At 39.1% G+C, this 20,728-nt stretch overlaps 1 protein-coding gene across 3 annotated transcripts in view; it reads left to right on the top strand.

Annotated features, from left to right (window-relative positions):
- The window catches only part of vps13a (vacuolar protein sorting 13 homolog A), a 39,458-nt gene extending 19,702 nt beyond the window's left edge, over positions 1 to 19,756 (top strand). The window contains exons 42-76 of one of the 3 annotated variants that reach the window (XM_042420792.1): positions 196 to 339; positions 706 to 807; positions 905 to 1,057; positions 1,149 to 1,407; positions 1,742 to 1,902; positions 2,368 to 2,471; positions 2,621 to 2,933; positions 4,198 to 4,334; positions 5,227 to 5,521; positions 5,812 to 5,916; positions 6,099 to 6,245; positions 6,879 to 7,010; positions 7,184 to 7,317; positions 8,267 to 8,335; positions 9,617 to 9,749; positions 10,360 to 10,417; positions 10,841 to 11,012; positions 11,487 to 11,640; positions 11,785 to 11,931; positions 12,036 to 12,117; positions 12,207 to 12,276; positions 12,394 to 12,508; positions 12,648 to 12,761; positions 13,533 to 13,678; positions 13,801 to 13,882; positions 14,037 to 14,150; positions 14,459 to 14,534; positions 14,774 to 14,937; positions 15,403 to 15,448; positions 15,612 to 15,735; positions 15,987 to 16,101; positions 18,626 to 18,711; positions 19,045 to 19,168; positions 19,451 to 19,525; positions 19,682 to 19,756. In XM_042420792.1, the coding sequence (XP_042276726.1) occupies positions 196 to 339; positions 706 to 807; positions 905 to 1,057; positions 1,149 to 1,407; positions 1,742 to 1,902; positions 2,368 to 2,471; positions 2,621 to 2,933; positions 4,198 to 4,334; positions 5,227 to 5,521; positions 5,812 to 5,916; positions 6,099 to 6,245; positions 6,879 to 7,010; positions 7,184 to 7,317; positions 8,267 to 8,335; positions 9,617 to 9,749; positions 10,360 to 10,417; positions 10,841 to 11,012; positions 11,487 to 11,640; positions 11,785 to 11,931; positions 12,036 to 12,117; positions 12,207 to 12,276; positions 12,394 to 12,508; positions 12,648 to 12,761; positions 13,533 to 13,678; positions 13,801 to 13,882; positions 14,037 to 14,150; positions 14,459 to 14,534; positions 14,774 to 14,937; positions 15,403 to 15,448; positions 15,612 to 15,735; positions 15,987 to 16,101; positions 18,626 to 18,711; positions 19,045 to 19,168; positions 19,451 to 19,525; positions 19,682 to 19,741 (4,512 nt within the window). In that variant the 3' untranslated portion in view covers positions 19,742 to 19,756. Of the gene's footprint in view, positions 1 to 195; positions 340 to 705; positions 808 to 904; positions 1,058 to 1,148; positions 1,408 to 1,741; positions 1,903 to 2,367; positions 2,472 to 2,620; positions 2,934 to 4,197; positions 4,335 to 5,226; positions 5,522 to 5,811; positions 5,917 to 6,098; positions 6,246 to 6,878; positions 7,011 to 7,183; positions 7,318 to 8,266; positions 8,336 to 9,616; positions 9,750 to 10,359; positions 10,418 to 10,840; positions 11,013 to 11,486; positions 11,641 to 11,784; positions 11,932 to 12,035; positions 12,118 to 12,206; positions 12,277 to 12,393; positions 12,509 to 12,647; positions 12,762 to 13,532; positions 13,679 to 13,800; positions 13,883 to 14,036; positions 14,151 to 14,458; positions 14,535 to 14,773; positions 14,938 to 15,402; positions 15,449 to 15,611; positions 15,736 to 15,986; positions 16,102 to 17,839; positions 18,331 to 18,625; positions 18,712 to 19,044; positions 19,169 to 19,450; positions 19,526 to 19,681 lie in introns of those variants that run through there. The other 2 variants (XM_042420793.1, XM_042420794.1) reach the window with 2 other exon arrangements.
- Positions 19,757 to 20,728: the final 972 nt, after the last annotated feature.

The following is a 20,728-nucleotide window of genomic DNA, read 5'->3' as shown; positions in this document are numbered from 1 at the left end:
CAGTAGGCTGATTGCATGACATAATACAGCCAGTGAACTGGTTGTTTACATTTTTTTGCAGTTTTTATTTTAGTATGTTTCAGTATCACAAACCCTTGATCTAATTTGCAGTAGTATTTTATTCTGTGTACAAAATAAGTTATTTCAGCTTTATTTATAAGAACGGGATATTTCATGGACTGTCCATCCTTGCAGGTGACCATCAAATCGATCTGTCTGACTCTGGAGGCTGGAGTGGGACACCGTACAGTCCCCATGCTTCTGGCTAAGTCCTCCTTCCATGGAAACGTCAAAAACTGGTCCACACTCATTAACTTACACAGCGAGCTCAACTTAGAGGTAACGCACACAAGCACAGACGTGTGTATGGCTGATGTATCACATTTATTCCCTAAACTTTATCCTAAACTCCAGAACCATGTCCTAATCCTAAATTTAACCTTTCACTACAATATAAAGAAATGTTTTGACTTAGATTTATTTTTCCAGATTTTTTTCCGTGCCTTTGGTATCATTTGTTCCATTATAATATGAATTATAGACACATTTTTAAGATTTAACTAAGATTTTGACATAATTAAGACGTTTATGGTAACTTACTACAAGGTCAGACATATTTCAGCTGTTTATGTCTAGAATTAGTACTCCTGCTGGCTGTTGAAGTTTTGTTTGTTTTTATTTTTATTTTTTTATGTTTATGTTTAGCTTCATTATTACAATGAGATGATGGGAGTGTGGGAGCCACTGCTGGAGCCCTTAGAGGATGAGACAAGAGATGGTTTCAGACCCTGGACACTGAAACTGAAGGTACTCATACACATACATGTGCACACGCACACATATTTATACTCACACATGCACGCATACATACAGTGTTTCTGACTTTCTACTCTCCCATAACCAGATGAAGAAGAAGCCAGTGAAGCACACAATTTGTGCAGATGAAGTTGATTACAATATCCCAGACTACAAGACTGTCATTGTCATCAGCAGTAAGGACCAGCTCAACATCACGCTCTCCAAATGTGGACTGGCCATGCTGAGTAATCTGGGCACGGTAAGAAAAGGACTGTCATCACATTAACAGGAAACTGTCCAAGGATGGGTGGATGTTTATCGTTAATGTTCATATTCTTGTCCTTCCGCAGGCATTTGCTGAGGCTGCCAAACAGACAGCTGAGTGCTTTCAGAAGGATCAAGCTCCTTTTGTGGTGAAAAACCGCCTGGGCCTGCCAGTATTCGTCCGTTACAGTGAGATGTTTTGTCCCATTGGCCAGCAGAGCACCAACCGCACAGTGGAGCTGCAGGATGGGGAAACCCTCGGGATGGACTATTCAACCACAACAGACTCCGACCAGTTCTCAGCTATGACCTCCTTGAGTGGAAAGGACTTCTACATACAGCCTAGTAAGTTACACTTGATAAACAATTACCATATGCTGTATGCAGTATGCACATACAAAATTCAATCATTAGTTGTTTCAGCATCGGCAACTACATTTACTGCCAACACATTCTAGTTAAACACAAAGCCTACACTGAATTTTATCAAGACTTACCCAACAATTAATTTGTATTCTGATCTCTCGAGCAAATTGAATGCTATTCCATTCAGACCCAATCAGTCCTACTTTACTTTGTATACCCCCCTCTCTCTCTTTTCTAATGTAAGAAAATTGTGTAAACCCTGAATCTAAACACATACTGTATGGGCTGATCTTATTTCCTCTATTCTCTCCAGCTCCGGTGGGCCACACCCCAGCCAGTGTGATCCCCCTGATCAAGGTGGGCAGGGGAATGTACAGTGTAATGCACAAAGACTCGGGAGTCACTCGTTTCCTGGTCTGTCAGATTTACTCTGTGGAGGGCAGCAAGTACATCAAGATCCGCTCTCCTTTCCAGGTATGTCACTGATCATGTTATACTTTACATGTTAAGTCATTTTCTGTTTATCCTGTCTGTGAAAATTATACAGGGTTGTACATGGGACAGTCAAGTCTTTATCTTTTAAGCTAATTAAAGATGTAGTAATATCAATTAGACAAGCGGTTCCTTTAAAAGGCTGCAGTGCAGTGTATATCAAGACTTACCCATTAAAGTTTATAATTATTATTATTATCAAGACATGCCTTTCCTGATTATACCAAAATCACTTTATCCTGCTTCTCCTGCTAGAAGAAGCAGGATAAAAAAATCAAAACTAATACGTTTTTCAACATATAGACTTTCTTTCCTTACGGCTTTTTTTTTTTTTTTTTCGTTCCTCTTTTCATAATGCACCAGTTTCCAACTAGTTTAAAACAGAATATGATAACTGATCAACATGAAATTTAAAAAAAAATGATTTTTTTCCCTCTTTTCATGCAGATCATCAATCATTTCTCAATCCCATTCAAAGTTTTTGAGGGATCAACATGTTTGGGTACTGCTCTCCCTAATGAGGAGTTATGTGTGCCTCTGGACTCATACAGGTGAGTGCAATACATGAACAAGCCTGATCGTCTATGCACTCATCTACATACACTCTTCTTTGCCTCCTTTTTTCTCTCTCTGTCTCTTAATCACGGTCTGTCTTTGCTGTCACTCTTTCACCCACATTCCTTCTCTTCTGCCCCTTCAGGTCTGAGCTGAGCATTCAGCCAGTAACAGAGGAAGATGCTGATGATCAGGATGAGCAGTTTGATTGCTCAGAGGGCTTTAGTTACGAAGACGTCAGCAACCTGCAGCCTGAGGCACGCCTCCAGCAGACCTGTCGTCGCCGTGGAGAGCACGGTGGTGTGCTGACGGTCAACATTGTGCCACTGAAGGATGCTGTGACGTTCAAACACACCGGGGGTGCGGGGGAACACTTTGATGTGCCCTTTGTGCTTCACCTGTGGCCTTCCATCCTGCTACGCAACCTGCTGCCTTACCCCATTGCCTACGAACTAAAGGTACGACCTGACTGGTAGTCAGCTGAGAAACCGTAGATGGTCCATTGTAGATTGAAAAGGACTGTATCATACTCACGAAAAAGAATATGGTCGCACTTTAAATCATCACTGAACATTTCCAAAATGTATAATGGGTTTTTAGATTAATTTTATCCCACACAGGCAGATGTTCGTTGTATCTGTTGATCTCATGACTTTTCTTGTAGCGCCACCAACAGATTGACATTTTTGGTTGTTACTGAAATATCTCAGCTACTCAGCTACTATTTGATGGACTGCTGTGAAATTTGCTGCACGTATTGTCCCCAGAGGATGAACTCTAATAACTTTTGTGACTTTTCATCTAGCACCATCATTCAATTTGTCCTATTCCTTGTTTCATAACCAAATACCTGCAAAGCTAAAGTCATCCTTATAAGCCTCAATGGTACTTTGTGTTTAGTGCTAATTAGCAAGGTAAACATTATGGGCCCTATTTTAACAATCTAAAGCACACAGTCTGAGGTGCATGGCACAGTTGCATTGAGGGTGTGTCCAAATCCACTTTTGCTATTCGAAAAATGGTCGATGCGCCCGGCGCATGGTTCAAAGGGGTTGTCCATAGTCTCCTAATTAATCATGGGTGTGTTTTCAGCGTAACATGCAATAAACCAATCACAGTGTCATCTCCCATTCCTTTCAAGAGCCAAGTGGGCTTGCACCTTCTAGCACCTTCTAACATTTTCCCGTCTAGCACGTGGGTGCTAGACGGGAAAATGACAACTGCATCGGTTTTAAAATAGCAAAGACTCTTGCGCTGTGCTTGACGGCACTTTGCGCCACGCGTAAGATAGGGCCCTATATGTTTGTGGGCATGTTAGCATTTTAGCTCAAAGTACTGCCGTACTGAAGTACAGCACCACGGCATGGCTGTAGACTCTTAGTCTTGTTAAATTAAGAGTTGAGTTCTGCCTGGAAGCCAGAAATTTGGTTTAAAAATATGCTACACTTGTCAACAGTAACATGTATGCAATTTTCAGTTAAGACGCACAAAATTTACCGTTAAAGGGTGCACAGACTCTGTATGGTCCTCATCATTAATATCAGTACAGCAGATATTACTCTTGGATTAGTCACTATATAACCATGTGTTACAAGACGCTCCAAACAGTGTGAAGGTTTATTTATCTATTTTTTAAATTTTTTTTTGGCAAGTCAAAGTTCATGCTTAAATCTGATACTATGGTTTGACTGTTTTTGTCTAACTTTGCCCGCTGGTCAACAGGACAATGGAGCCTCTGCCCCTGAAGCCACTCTGAACCCAGGCCACTCTGCCCAGCTTCACACTGCAGTCATCAATCAGTCAACGCTCGATCTCCGCCTACTTGACTACTTGTCTCAGGATTGGTCTTCTAAATACAGGTCAGACTGCTTATATATTGGGACTATTTTGCTGTGTCCATGTAGTCTATATATTTAGAGTATATTAGTCATCGTTTACATAAAGAGTAATAATGCTCATACATTTGATTAATTTACTCTGATATGTTACATTTTACACCCTCAGCTATGAAGCTATTCAGCTTTTATGTTCTGAGTGACTTAATATCAGTGCAACAGTTGAAATACTAAAACTCCAGTCCAGTTCACCAAATTTTCATTTGTAGGAACAAATAAAAAGGAATTCCTTCCCTGAAAGTGTGTTTTTAAACCTGCAACAGAAGAGAAGACACATATTAATTAATCATGTGGAAACTGTCTGAAGACACTATACTAAACACATATATGAAATAATACACAAAACACTGCTGGGTTGAAGATTAAAAAAATATTATTGTACAATAAGGAGACAGAACGCATAAAAAGATTTGCATCAGTTCGTCTCAGCGAGCAAAAAGCAAACCCTATTCTATTATAGTTGGAGAGGGCACAAAGAAATGATCTGTGATTGGTCAAATCATACAAATTTATGGATTACAGCCAATGGCAAACAGCCACGAGATACATTTACATGCACATGTATGTTAACTAAGAGCCACGTTACCTAAAGACACAAATCAAGGAAGAGCCTCAAGCCATATGTGGCCTTCGACCCCTCAACATGTCCTACTGCAAGACACAGAATGATACCTTATTTGGGCCTAAGCCAGAATGGAAAGTGAGGAGTGTGGGCCTCCTAATGCCCACATTAGCAAAGGAGAGAAGTAATGATCATCCTCATACATCTCTGCACATTAAAATGATAAGACAATCCTTTGGTCTTTCTTTACCTTTACATTTACATTCTCATTGTATATTTTATCCCGTCATACAGTCTCCGCAGTGAACAGGAGGAGATCACCTTCATTGTGTTCCAGTCTCTCCGAGAGAATGAAGAGGATGATGGTGAAGGGCCAGAGAGGAAGAGGGAAGAGTTGGACATAGCAGTGCATGTTAAATATGACCTTGGACAGACAGTGGTTGCTATCCACTCACCGTATTGGATGATGAATAAAACGGGCAGGTTGCTGCAGTACAAGGCTGACGATATCCACCGCAAACACCCACTGAACTACGACATGCCGCTGCTCTTCTCTTTTAAACCTCGTTACTTCTTGAGAAACAATAAGGTAAGGGAAGTGAAAGCTTACAAAAGACGTTTAGTTATGTTCAAAACCGAATACACAGGTCTTTAGCGTTAGTATTTAAGAAATCCTTCTGAATTAGCATATTTAACTGCAGAGGGACACTGGCTAGATACTGGAGAAATAATCTGACCGATTTTTCAATTAAATCGTCCAATCAGTTAGTAAAATCTTGTCTCTATTCAATTAAGAACTACTGAAGTCACAGATAGCCCTGCTTGTGTCAAAGTGAAATACTGCTTTGTTATTATTATTTAATTCTTTTCATCCCTCAGGTCCGTCTAATGATCTCAGACAGCGAACTGTCAGATGACTTTTCCCTGGACACAGTTGGTAGCCATGGAGATGTGAAATGTAAAGGCCGATTCAAAGATTACCTGGTGAGATTTTGCCACTGATGCTGACATTCAGACACAAACTTAAAGTCACAAAACCTTTGCTCAAAGAGCAGATGTTTTGGATTGAATTTAAATGACTTTTACTTGTCAGTGAGATTTGGTTTGATATCGGAGAAGTACATAATCGTCATGCTGGGTATTGTGTGATGTGTGTCTGACTTCAGGTCGGTGTGAAGATCGACGCAAGCAGTTTCAGTCTGACCCGCATCGTTACCTTTGTGCCGTTTTACATGCTGGTCAACAGAACCAAACACTGTGTTTACATCTGTGAGGAGGGGCAGGACAACTGGACTGAGGCTGAGCCAGAACAGGTCAGAGCCAAGTTCAGCATTGTTTGCATCTGTGTTTTTTTTCTTTGTTTGTTTTTTCATTTAATGCCACCAAGTCTGGGCACTAAAACGTCCACCACATGGTCTCTTAATCAGACACAACATGGATGATATACACTAAACTAATCTTTGGGTTTTGCAGGCAGCTTATTCTGATACCAGTGATAGTGTGTCATCTTCTCTGACCTAGAAAATAGGTGTCATAAGGTACAAAGTGCAGCCAGTACAGTTTGAAGCTCTCCATCACTTTCACTGCTGTCAAATTCTATTAATATTGAAGGTATTATTAATTTGCAAACGTTAGATATACAGAATATCTATGATTTAAATTAAATGATTGGATTGTGAAGATATGCTACTGATCTAAAATCTACAGTACACAGATGAATCTACAAGACTGAGAAGATTTTTAAAATTATTTAAATGTAATCAGTGAAAGTCTTATTGTTATGTGATTTGTCAGAAATAACAAAACTGTCTAAGACCTTTGGTTGCTGAATTCTAACAAACCCTTCTGGTGTTTAGGTTATTAAAGTACTGAATGACTTTCTCTGTAATATTTTGAGATGAAGCCCTCACCATATTATTGAAGGTTTTGTATTATTCTACATTTAGTCAGCCATTCCTTTCTGGCCTGAGAACGACACCAAGCGGCTCAAAATCAAGGTACAGGGTTGTTTATCGCCTCCTCGGATTATTGACTTCACACGACCAGAGAACTGCTTATTGCTGCACCTGGACAACTCTGTAAGTACTTACACACTGTGATAATGGTCATCTGTGCATATTAAGTCTTTTTTTCATACAACATGTACTATGTAAAGACCTTGTTTCCATCTGTAATAGTTGATATTCAGGTATGTCTTGAAGGAACCCGTATATATTCCAGTATGTAGACTGTTATTGGTTTCCTTCTGCAGGTGGGTGGGATCATTGTGGATGTGAACCTATCAGACCACTCAGCCACAATCAGATTCTCTGAGTACCACGACGGAGCTGCCCCCTTCCTCATCATCAACCACACCAAAGACCAGACTCTGCAGTTCTACCAGAGGTGAGAGAACAAAACGTGGACAGTTCGGGGGGAAGTAAATAGACGATCTTGAGCCATGCAGGTTTAAATTACTGGGTAGGATGCATTTCCAAGTGGGCTCAGACTGGGAGGAGAAAGGACAGAAGTTAGATATTAAACTTTAGGGGGGTGAAGCAGGTCACCATGGTAATCATTACCTCATCAAGCATGTAACACAGAGATTGGGACCTTAAACTACCACAAAAATGAAAGACTAAATTTAGGTTGTGAGCTCAGTAAATGAACTGATTGAGATGCAGAAGAGAGGAAGGAGGCAGAGAGTGGATGAGAAAATGATTCAAATACAGTTGAAGTACTGGCTGAGGATGAAGTAGCTCCACATACCTTATTTTAGTACTTAAACAAGCTGTTTTAGTCATCTCTGTTTGCTTGGAGCCTGTTATCTTCAGTGTCAGCATAACAACATTCCTTACAATACCGTAACACTTCCACAGCTTTATTTTATTACATAACGGTGTCTCTTTAGTGCAAGTGTTGTCTGTAAATGTGCTTTTTTAAGTTTTCGTGGTGTGGTTGTGCCACACTCGCCTTAAGTTAAAAAAGGGCACAATAAAGTGTAAACAGAAAATCTCTGAAAAACTAAAGAGGATGTTTTGCTTTCTATGTTGTGCCATTACTGTTTCTTCCAGTCTATTCAGCTTCTGTATTTGATTTTCAATCTCTGTTTATTTACTTTTCAACAAATTTTGTTTCCGAATGAAGAAACAGCAGTTTTTAATTTTACCAACGCAGTAAGGACTGTTTTATGCACAACATTCATACTTGCATTTCATTGATATGTATTTTTCATATTTGTTGAATGACCTTTTTCTCTTGTTGCAGCAACCTTTTAACAGTTTAGTTGGTAATAACTAATATTGTTTGTTTTTTGCTGATAGCAGTTTATGTTTGTGTGTTGTGGGTCATGCAGCGCCTGGACAGACTCCACGTGGGTGGCTGATGAGCTGCTCGACCTCTCCTTCTCAGAGGAGGAGGAAAGGTAGAAAAATATGAAATGAGAAACTCTTCTGACACACTCTGAACTCAGAAAAAGAAAGACAGAAATTAAATGGGAACGGGAGGGCGGAGAAAACAATGTTGGTGTTGCACTTTCTACGAGTGCCAAATGATTTAAAGTATAACATTAAACACCTCCAAAGATTAAGAGAGATCCAAATACTGTTTATAAAATTAAGAAGCAGACAAGAGGGCAGAAACAAACAATTGATGCAGCGCTTCAATGAGGATTGGTGTAACATTAAAGGGCTTACGTCACATTCACTACAATGTGACGCTACATCTGAATGCAGAGTGTGATCAGATCAAGAGTGCAGGTAACGATAAGTAGAAGAAGACCGCTTCAGTTCTGATTCTGGTTTGTTTTTGTGTAATCTGCTCCTCACCTTTACCATGTTGAAATTACATTATTACTGTACTTTTGATATTTCTTGTACAGTAAATGTATATATCATGAACTTCATCATATTGTTTGTTCCAAAACTCAAACAATGAGAGCCACTATGCTTCGCTGTCTCTTAAACAACATATTTATAAAACACCTACTACATTCCCTAGTCATGGTTTTTGATTGCCATCCTGGAAATTTGCCCTGTTCTAAAATGTCTAAGAGTCACTGGAGTAGATTCAGAGGAGCAGGTTAGACATCTAAACCCATTTACTCATTTATTACTATGTTCTTTTGGTCTCCTATCAAGTGTCAAATCATCTTTACTTATAGAAGTACTAGTTTTGAACGCCGCTGACTGGATGGGATTCTGCCAGTGGAATCACACCTCCTGCTTCTTCCAGTAGTTCTGTTGCATTGACTAGTATTCTCTTATTTTTCCATCTCCATCCATAGATTATGGCTTCCCTACTACCTCTCTTTCCTCAGTTCCTTTTCTTGTCTGCTTTGTGTTGTCCGAGTCGAGATCAACATCAGTGTGAACATGCATTTTTAAACCTTGTCTCTTCAGTTAAAGGAGAGGTACTGGGGACTTTTGGATGTTGGCTGTTGTACTGTCATGTAATACTATATTTCTGTCCGTTTCTGGGAATTGTCAGACAGGTACTTTGGATTGGATGGTTGTCATGACAGTAGATTCTTGGTGGCTTGGCTCTGTTATATTGTCCTCTGTTTCACTGTTTTACCGCCGTCTGTCATTATTTGCTTCCTGTCATCTCAAATCAAGGGAAAATTTTCTTGATTTTCAGTGGTTATATGTTATGTTACTGATATATACAGTGTGTTTGTGTCTGGGTGGGTTTCATGTGCATGCAGCTCTCAGAAGGCGACGGAGCAGGAGGAGCTGGAGCCTGGGAAAGCCGTGCACTACACCTGGGCTGAACCCACTGGGTCACGAGAGCTTTGCTGGAAGTGTGGCAGTTACAGTGGGAAGCTGAAGAGTGAGGAGGTACCGTATCTGAGCCAGAACAATGTCTGTGGTTGAGGAGGGATATTTATTAATTATCATTTTTCTCAATAGACACCTTAACTTCTCAGCTCTTCAAAACTTAAGCTGCCTCTGACTTTGTCTCTTTCCAGCAGAAAGCAGGAAGCGGTCTGCTTTCAGCATTAAAGAAATATTTATTACTTTAAAAAGAGACTTTGTAGACATCACACTAGAGCTGCAATTATGTGGTTAATTGATTAGTTAATCAAAAGAAAATAAATCAACAACAATTTTGATAATTGATCAATTGTTTCAGTAATTTTTTCAAGCAAAAACACCAAACATTTGATGGCTCCATCTTCTCAAATGTGAGAATGTGTTGCTTTTCTTGGTCTTACATTATAGTAAATTACTGTGGAGGACAGTGACTCAATATATTTTTACATATGTTCAAGGTGAGGCCAGTATTACAGTGGCAGTGAGACACCATTGTTTACTAAATGCCAAATTGTAAATGTTGTGGTGGCGATGTGTACGGTCATGGGTTTTGGATGTGAACACAGTTGTTCACATGAGATATTACGATGTTTGTTTAAACAGTTTGCATGTTTGTCTGCTCTTGAACCTTTAGGACCTGCGTGAGGATATGAATAATGAGAGAAAACTGTTTGTGATCTCCTTTTATGAAGGTAAAGTACAAAGAGCTTGAATTGAAATGTCCAAAATGAAATGTTCAGATCCCTTAACTACAATCTGAAATGCTTTGCAGTTGTATATTCACTTAAAATGAACTTTACGATGGCTAGTTTGTTGAGAGTGCATGAATGTTGTTATGTACTAAGAACACAATTACTACAACTGCGTACGAATTTAGTATCATTTCAAATGGACCTTGCTATATGTTTATGGCACAAGTGGACAACAAGGTGGCATATCGATTGTCAGTTTCAGGTTAAAGCTTTTGTTCATCCTTGATTAATTAAATAAAGAATCAGTGACTCCCCACCAGCTTCAGGGACTCAGTGTTGTGTCCTCTCTGCAGGGGAAAAACCAGAATATTCCTTTTGGATTAATTAAGTTTGGTATGTTTTGTGTTTAATGTTGATCCAAAGGTCTCCAGCGTGTTGTGCTGTTTACTGAGGAGCATCGCATCTACAAACTGTTGTGTGAGAGTGAGAAGGCACAGCTGGCTGAACAGGAAATCATCCTGTCGCTACAGAACATGGGCGTGTCTCTGGTCAACAACAGCAGCAGCCAGGAGGTCTCCTTCATTGGGATCACAAGGTAGAAAACCAGCAACATACAGTAGACACAGAATAACAAGCACAAAACCTGGCCAGGCCCAGACCTGTAGGGCACATGTTCATGTTCAGTTTAATACATTGACATTTGTAGTAAAAGTAAGTAAGTGCAACTTAAGTAAAATATAATAAGATTAAGTGAAATCCAACAAGTGTCCACTTTTAAAGAACTGCAGGTGATCATAGTCAGCCAAAATAAAATAAAAAATGCAAATGAGGGATCTTCTTTCACTCTCAAGTTCTTTTTGTTTTGTAAATGGTGAATTTAACGTTAACATACCACTTTATAGTTTAGATTTTCAAAACTGAAAACTTCCGGCCCCTGTCTTCATAGGCCCCATTTATGTCAATGTAATGCAATACTGGCCAGATGAGATTTAATTGTCAGTCAGACAGGTTGTAGCTATACAACACGTGGTGATTTTGTACCATTAACAATCCATTGTCTCCTACTTAGCTCGGATGTGGTGTGGGAATTAAAGCCTAAGAAGAAGAATCGGTGGAAGACTCTGAGCACTAAAGAAGCTGAGATGCTGGAGAACAGCTTCAGAGAGTACACCGAATCTGGACCCATTGACAATGCCATCGTTGACCTGGAAAACAACTTCCAGGTTAGAGACTTGATATAATCAACTTTCTTGATTTGGTCCTGTAACAAGTGACCAGTAAAAAATGGAAATTGTACAAATTAAAAAAGCTCATTCAACATGGGATCTTATTCAGTCAGTTTCACTTCTTTTTTAATTGTCTCTCAGGTGAGTTTTACTCCCAATGGCGTGGATATGCGGATGCTGCAGCCGTGTGATGCTCCTCTCAGAAGGCACTTCCTGCCTGGGGTGAAGGTGGAGTACAGTGTCTCACCGCGACAGAGCGCCTACCGTGTCCAAATCCACCGCATACAGGTTAAAAAAAGAAGTCCAGTTTAAAATAGAAACAGATATCTTCCTTCCTTCTTCATTCAAAACTTTTTCTATTCACTCTCTTTACATGTGCATCCTCCCCACAGATCCAGAATCAGCTGCCAGGAGCCATCTTTCCTTACGTTTTTTACCCTGTAAAACTGCCAAAGTCGATCACTATGGACTCAGGTCTGTTAATGTTTGATTAAGGAGTATATATGCTGTTTATATGGAGGTTTTCGGTCTGTTATCTTATTTTGTTTTCATGTTTCTTACAGAACCCAAACCTCTAACTGATATCAGCATCGTTACCAGGACAGCAGGGCACTCTGATATCTCTCGCATCAAGTAATTGTTTTTCTTACTGCGGTTGTTAACTGTTTATTTTACTGTAATATTTTGAATACAGGAATAGTTCTCTCAGTTTGGCCCCTAAGTTCCTGTTGAAATGTCTACCTGTCTCAGGTACTTCAAAGTGTTGATTCAAGAAATGGATTTGAAGCTTGATCTGGGCTTCCTTTATGCCATCCTGGACCTGTTTACCACTGAGAACGCCAGCATCATGAGTTCAGAGCAGGAGGTGAAATACTCTCACATTCCCTCTGTTTTGTTCAAATTCTGTGATGCGTAATCATAATCCTTATCAAATAAACAGGCAGTGAGGTCTGTGCTTTTTCTGTGCCTGTACATTCATGTGTATGTTTGCCTTCTTCCTCCAGGTGGAACTGTTTGAGAAGGACATCGAGAACATGAAGACAGAACTGAACAGCGTCTCTGCTGCTGACACGTCTCCTATCAGCCTCTATGAGTACTTCCACATTTCCCCCATCAAGGTGCATATGTGTGTGTGTCTGTATGTTTTTTGAGTCTTTGTTTTCATCATCATCAGTCACCACCGGTCTTATAGTTGCAGGTCTTAATGTAGTACAACTTTCTTTCTGTTGGTTGCACATATCTATTTATTCTAGGTTTGTTTTCTTTGTTTTCTTTTCTTTTACTACTGTTTATGCTTGCTTGTGTGTTGTTTGTTTGTTTGTTACTTTGTTTTGTTTATGATGAGTTTGTTTAAATAAGGAGAGGGCTCTGAATAAGCCTTTTAGGCTTCCTTCCTGTCCTGCACCATAATTACTGTCTTTTCTATTGAATTTATTTTATCCTCATTATAGTGCAAATAAACTAAACTAAACTAATTAGTTTAGTCTGTATGAAAAATAGCAGAAAAGTGTACTTTCACTGGCATCTGAATGCTTTGATTACTGTTGTAATTCACAATTAAGTACCCAGAAAAGGAGGGAAATGTGAGGGTAATAGAAATTTTAATATTAAATTGTGTGGAGAATGACTGCTCCATTTGTGTAATAATTAAAGTAATGCTACAATTATTAAAATGTCAACAAATGTCTTAAAAATGTTCTCCTCTGCAAAACAAAACCACAAGCGCTTTAAAGAGGAATTGAATTAAAAATGGAATAAATGTGACAAAAAAAACATTGAAATCTCAGTAGAGACACAGAGCATATTTCCATCTGTAATATTCTGCTGTAGTATGTTTCTGTTGTTTGTTTAAAATCAGAAATAGCTTAGTCTTCTCTCTGTATTTGCAGCTGCACCTGAGTTTCTCCCTGAGTTCAGGAGGAGAAGACGGCTTGAAGGAGAAGAGAGATACAGAACTCATCCCCGTCCAGTCCCTGAACCTGCTGCTGAAGAGTATCGGAGCCACACTCACTGACGTACAGGACGTCGTCTTCAAGTATGCACGCACATGACGGCACAAATACACAACACATAAATTACACACAGTAACTTTTATTTTTGTGTGTTTTGTTGTTTGAGGAATCCTTGTGACTATACTGAGTCTGTCTTTTATTTTAGGCTGGCCTTCTTTGAGTTGACCTTCCAGTTTTGTACCACCCAGCAGCTTCAATGGGAGGTCATCAGACATTATTCTAAACAGGTATAAAAAAAACTCATGCACAATGACAAACCCAGAAATATTCAAAAATATTCCTTCAAGCCAGCTAGGTTGAAATATTCTGCAGAATTAAACCAAATCAAACCAGACATTGGATACACGTCAGCTTATCAGCATCCATTTGTGTATATTTCAGGCTATTAAACAGATGTATGTGCTGGTGCTGGGCCTGGATGTACTCGGAAATCCCTTTGGGCTGATCAGAGGACTGTCGGAGGGAGTGGAGGCCTTCTTCTACGAGCCCTATCAGGTAGTAATATAATGCAAGAACTGATGAACGCCAATCAATGCGGCAGCATTAAAAAAAACACATTAATTTTAGTGCTCGTTATTTCAGCTGAACATTTACATGATTATTTATCTTTGACTGTATTGAAAGACACCAGAGGTTGTGAGGAGCCATTCAAAACCTATTGATTATTTAAGATGTGCAGTCTTTAAAGTATCAGTATAATGTTCATGTTAATATTTATAGCAGTGTGGCTACATGAAACCACTACAGTGTAGACGTTGCTTTCGTGTCTCCTTCATGTTTAACTGTTGCGTGGGGTTTTCCAGGGAGCCATCCAGGGGCCGGAGGAGTTTGTGGAAGGAATGGCTCTTGGAGTCAAGGCTCTGGTGGGGGGAGCTGTAGGTAAGCAAAGGGCTCATAAGTCCTCTATTATGTATTTAGTCATCATTATGTAATCATAATATCTTTTTACATTTACAATTTCTGTGAATATTACAGATACAGCTGCACATATACACTTTTTTTTACATAAATAAACAGAGGATGCCCTGTAGGCAGGATGAAATAAAGTCGCAAAGGAAGAAGTAGATATTTTAAAGAATATACCTGACTAAATATAAACACTCCTATCTGCCTTGTAGGGGGAATAGCAGGCGCAGCCTCCAGGATCACAGGTGCCATGGCAAAGGGTGTCGCCGCCATAACGATGGACGAGGAGTACCAGCAGAAGAGACGAGAGGCTATGAACAAACAACCCAGTGGCCTGAGAGAGGGGCTGACCAGGGGCGGAAAAGGATTAGTGTCTGTACGTAAAACAAGAAGCGTCTGGATTGTTTCTTATTGTTTTTATCAGTGGAAAAAAACACACCATAAAGGACAGGTTCATGATTTTTCAAGTTTATTTGAAGCTTCAGATGTCCGCATCAGTCAAATCAAGTCAATATCTTAGTCACAGCCTTTTTAGTGCCAAATTCCCTCTTTTTGTTACGATCCTTCTACTGCAGCTGAACAAGAAAAGAGGAAGTTTTTGAGTAAAAAGACAGTAACTGTGGAAGATTTCCACTTTATTTGACTAACTCAGACGGCTGAAGCCTCATATTATCTTGAGATAACCTATCCTTTAAACACATGTTGTGAAGTGTAAAAATATAATGACTTAAATTAATCTGTCATTGATGAATCATTTAACACTTAACCTAGTAACAATAATCCTGTAAACCGACTACTCGAATTGCTGCTACTCGGTAACATTGTCATGGTTTCTTTTCAGGGGTTTGTCAGTGGGATCACAGGCATTGTTACCAAGCCTATTAAAGGTACGTTGAGTCAAACCCTCTTACAGATTTTTGTGACGGCAGAAAATTTAATGGTACAATTATTGTGGACAAAATTAATGGTATAAAATATTACATCAAGATAATTTTCTTCACATTAATCTAATCTAATCCTCTATAACTGTGATGTTTTATTGTTTTGCAGGAGCACAAAAGGAGGGTGCAGCAGGCTTCTTTAAAGGTGTTGGTAAAGGTCTAGTTGGTGCTGTAGCCAGACCTACAGGAGGCATTATTGACATGGCCAGCAGCACCTTCCAAGGGATCAAGAGGTATGTTCATCTCACAGTGTGTTTGAATGTATACAAAGTGGATATTCTGTATATTTTATCTGCATCTGTTGCTGCTTCATTGGGAGTTTACAGCCAAAAAATATATAAAAACACTTGCATATTAGAATACAAACTGTATGTTTTTGCATGTACATGTGAATATTTGTGTATGTAATCATACTGTGTGTTTGCTTGCATCAACAGTCTTCTGTATTCCCACCATGTATTTGCATGTCTCATTCCACTTTTAGGGCAGCAGAGACTTCACAAGATGTTCAATCCCTGCGTCCTCCTCGCTTCATCCATGAGGACGGAGTCATACGACCATATAAGGAGAGAGAGGGCATCGGCAGTCAGATGCTCCAGGTAGGACAAAAATTTCCATATCATCAGCTTTCCACGGTCAGACCTGAGCAAATATTAGTTCATGAATATTCTTATTTAACTGAGATTATGACAGGATTCATCTTTGTATTCGCCCAGGTTTGCTAGTGCAGTTTTGTGTGCGGGTGTACATGCAGACACATGAACACAGACATAAAGAAACTTGTTTTAAACCTTGTTTTTAAACCATCCCCCCTTCAGCCTGCTCTAATTTAATTATCTTTAAACCTTTTACTTATTTCAGCAATTGTCGTAGCTTTTTGTGTTTATGGATCAGCTCAACTTTCTGTCCTTTTATTCACCTCTGTGGCTATATTTTTAGCTGTAAGAAGGTAAAACTACATATTTGCAACCATGTAAATGCATGAGGAAGAGTGGAAATAAACGTGAGAACTCCTCAGTGCCAAAGCAAAGATTATGTTTTCACTCTTTAATAGCTTTTACTGAAACAGAGCCACTGTGCAGTGGACTACCTCTCTGTTTTTGCTCCATATTTCTACTCAACTAACATGTTTTAATGCTCTGTGATGTTGTGGCAAATGATGCTATCTATATCTGCATGGTTTTAGCAAAATCAGCTGTAATTATAGCAGGCATTTGGCTAAACATGTTGTCGATTAGCACTTTAAATTGCATGTGGTGTGGTGACTTTGTCTTAGTATTATGTCTCTCATATTTGTATATTTTGGAATAGGTTAGAAGTGTCTCAGTTTTGCTTCATTTAAGCTGCTGGTTACTTTTCTGTGCTGATTTTATGCTGAAGTTGTGCTGGATGGATTGGGTTGAAGTTTCTGCTTATGAGTCTCAGGTCAGAGATACTTTATTCACCTACTAGTAAAGACACTGTGTGTAGAATTTCCCCTAATGTTTACAGATTGGTGACAAATTAGAGAAACCAAATTCAAGTGTTGGGCAGCAAGGGTCCTCCCCAACAGCTTCAACACTCCTGTGTGTCGACCATTATTCCAAAAGATATGTAAATGATTTCATCATTTGGTGTTTTGATGATGATGATGATGGTGGAGATCCTCGCCTAACATGTTGGTCCAAAATCTCCCATAGTTGTTTCTCTATTCATTTATTCAGGTTTTCCTTTAGATTGTCATCTGTCTGTATCACCAGCTTTAGACGTAGGTTAGGTTTGTGTGTGTATTGATGTGTTAGTGATGGTTTTACCCCCTGTGACAAATTAGGACTAACTGAAGAATAACACAACTACAAATCCTAGTGGATACCACATTTCATGCATTTGTTTCATGTGTCTGTTGTAGTTGTTTGGAAAACAGGATTTAAAATACATTGTGGACAAACTGAATTTATTTTAGGAAGCTTTTAACTGCAAAGCAGATGGACACAAGAAATTTGTCCACAATGTATTTGAAGCCTGTTTCCCAACAACTTGAGAGTTAGATCACCACATTAAGGTGGCGAAATTCATCCCATTTACAGGAATTTCGGCTCCAGAAGCCAAACGGAAACCTACAATTTCAGTTGTTTTGGAAAAGTCACATTAAACTTAAAAACATAAACACATGGCAGCAGAGGGCGACTTTAAAAAGCTGCTGGGTAAGAACCAAGCTGTAGTAACATTTATTTATGTGATACAGTTGTCTAAATCTCCTTTTACCACTGGGGTAGATACAGCTGACTGGGTAGAAGCAGGTTTGGTCTCTTGTCTTCTCTGACCTCGACTCTGTCTTCTCTCTTGTCATGTCCACAGAGGAGATGGGCCTACATTGAATGGAGTAGAACTGGCTCAGAGGATGAGGGTGATGAGGAAAGCAGCTAGGAGTGACAGCTGTAGTGTAGCGTTGGTGTTTTGTATATCAGTAGTCTGTGCTGGAGTTCGTTTTCTGCCCGCTGTCTCTCAGTCAGAGTTCACAAAGGCCTTTACGTGAAAGAAATGTGTTTTTATGTATCTTAAATTTTTAATTATTAAGTTGTGTTTTCTTTGTTTTTCCGAATGTCTTTATCTTTCATCATTTAACTCCAACCCGTTTTTTTTTCTTTCATCATGTACACTCATGCCACAAAACCAACTTTTCTTCCCATTGTTCAGATATTTATTCATTGTTGAGAAAATCCTCATGAAGTCATAGAGAATTATTTCCCTGAATCTTCTTTTCTCCTCATCAGTCAATGTGTTTCATCATTCACTGTCACTTATTCACTTCTGTCTTGTTCTCAATAAAGAGTTTTAGTTTCAACGTCTACCTGCCATTTGTGTTTGTTTCATTCCATCTTTCTTCTCCACCCCACGACATCTTTCTGTTCCAATTTTTTCAACAAGAGTAAATTTCTGTAATCACTTTGCAGAGAATCGTGGTCGACATGTAGCTCGTGCTCATTCATTTTTCAGTCTTTAGAAAATGTTTTTAAAGGCACTTGTGTATGAATTGTCATAGAATATAAACATATTGGCATTCATATTTCAGTTTGATTCAGACATACCACAGTTTATAATAATTTGGGTATTTTTAACTTCTTTTTTTCTCTCTTCTTCCAGAAAATTGAGAACGGACGTTTTGCTAAGTACAGATACTTTGCTCATGCTAAGGTCAATGACTCCGACTTCCTTATGATCACCAAGAGGTGAGTGTTTTTCAGCACCTTATTGAGTTAATGAAAAGTATTCCAACTGTTTTTTCATTTTTTTTATTTTAGTCAAGTCTATCATTGTGTCTTTCTACCTGCCCAGTTAAACCAGTGTGTTAGTGTTGGCCACTGGAACCCTGTGGGCTTGTGGTTTGTTGGTAGAAGCTGTTAAACAGTGGCAGAGTACTACATATTTACTATTATTCAGCCAACATATAACTGTCCTGTGTGATGTTTCTATGAGTTTGCCTCACTCTAATCTATACCCATATTCTTGTATCCATGGTGTCCTCTCACGAGATATTCAGTGTTTCTTGCTCTCTTTTCCAGGGGCGTATTTTTCGTGACCAAAGGCACATTTGGCCAGCTGACCTGTGAGTGGCAGTATCTGTTTGAAGAGTTCACCAAGGAGCCGCTGATTGTAGAGGACCGCCGACTTCGCATCGAGGCTAAGGTACAAAAAAAACAAATACAGACAAATCTTATCCAAATCAGAAGCTACTCTTTTTGCCCTTAGGAGACTGACCAAAGTGAATCTTTGGTCATCATTGTATCCACCATCTCTACAGTGTAAATTTCCCCAGAAATATTCAAGTATTCAATATCATCCAGGCTAACTTTGAAAAACATATTACATACAGTTTCATACATTTTCTGAGATTTGGGGATGCAGCGACACCTGTAGTCAATTTTCCTGTAGATTTTTGCACTAAACCATCTGTCTTGTGAACTGCAGGAGAGAGTAAAGTCTGTCTTCCACGCCAAGGAGTTTGGGAAGATCATCAACTTTAAAACCCCTGAGATAGCCAAGGTGAGTAAGATCCTCTGACTCAAATGTATAACTTCATTATTCATTTTTTGATGAAATGCCTTAGCGTTTCTTTGTCACATCTAGGTTAAAGATCTGTATATCAAACCTGTAGTCACAGTAAATAATGTGCTAAAATTTGTTCTCATTCACTTCCAGTGGGTTCTTGCCAAACTGGAGGACGCAAGAGAGTTTACCCAAAATCTGACTGAGAAATGATACAAAAAAACAAAACAAGGAACACACAAAGAAAGTGTGTGTGTGTCAGTGCCTTTGTTCTTTTACTGCATGCTAGTTTTGTTCACCTCCATGTGTGAGTAGCACAACGATGCTGTATGTTGACAGACCTGGGGGAGGGAGGGAGGGTGAGTAGTTTGTATGTGTGCATGCTTACAGAAGTGCTACAATATAAACGGACTTACATTTACCACATACGCTCACAATGCATCGAACCATCTCGCTCTCTCTGCTCTCATTGCACTCATCCTTTTGCACACATATAAGTGATTTTAATGAGTTCTTTTATAACTTGAAAGTCTGTAAAACTAATGCTACGTCTGAGTTTACAAACACACCTCATCAGTATGTGCTTTAGTAGGAAATGCCGAGTGAATCAGAGCATTTTCCATTTCCTAGGCCTTCAGTTTGTCATAGCTCTGCTTGCCATACTCAGTCAAATGCACATTAAATCGCTCATTTTATTCACTGACATTCACTCATGTTGTATTTGCCTAAATGTCTCTCTTACACTGCAACAGCTACAGTAGTGAGAGACTTTGTGGAAAAAAAAGCTTGAACATTTTTGTAGCACTGTCAACACATACTGTGTGATGTTGTTTATTTTACTGGATTATATAAAAGGGAAACTAATTTAAATCTTGAGTATGGCTTTATAACACACATCATTCAAATTGCGCAGTACACGAAACCTGTTTTCTTTTACTTCTCACTATCCCTCTTTTTTTTTTTATACATTTACGCAAGATGAAGACTGTTCTGTGTGTGATTTAGAGACGCATGCTATTTTTATACTGTACTTAGATGTATCAATCTGCTGTATATTGATCTAATATCCTGTATATATCCATCCTCACACTATAGTCTGTATGAAGGCGTTGCAGATTGTAATTTTGTGATTTTTATGTTTTTATACCACACATATGCAATGCCAACTATGTTGATGATATATGCAGAGAAAAGTATATT

Source organism: Thunnus maccoyii, chromosome 9 (genome assembly GCF_910596095.1).
Source record: "Thunnus maccoyii chromosome 9, fThuMac1.1, whole genome shotgun sequence".
Classification (NCBI taxonomy): domain Eukaryota; kingdom Metazoa; phylum Chordata; class Actinopteri; order Scombriformes; family Scombridae; genus Thunnus; species Thunnus maccoyii.
Note: the sequence above shows the minus strand (reverse complement) of the source record. Positions and strands in the feature narration are given on the sequence as shown.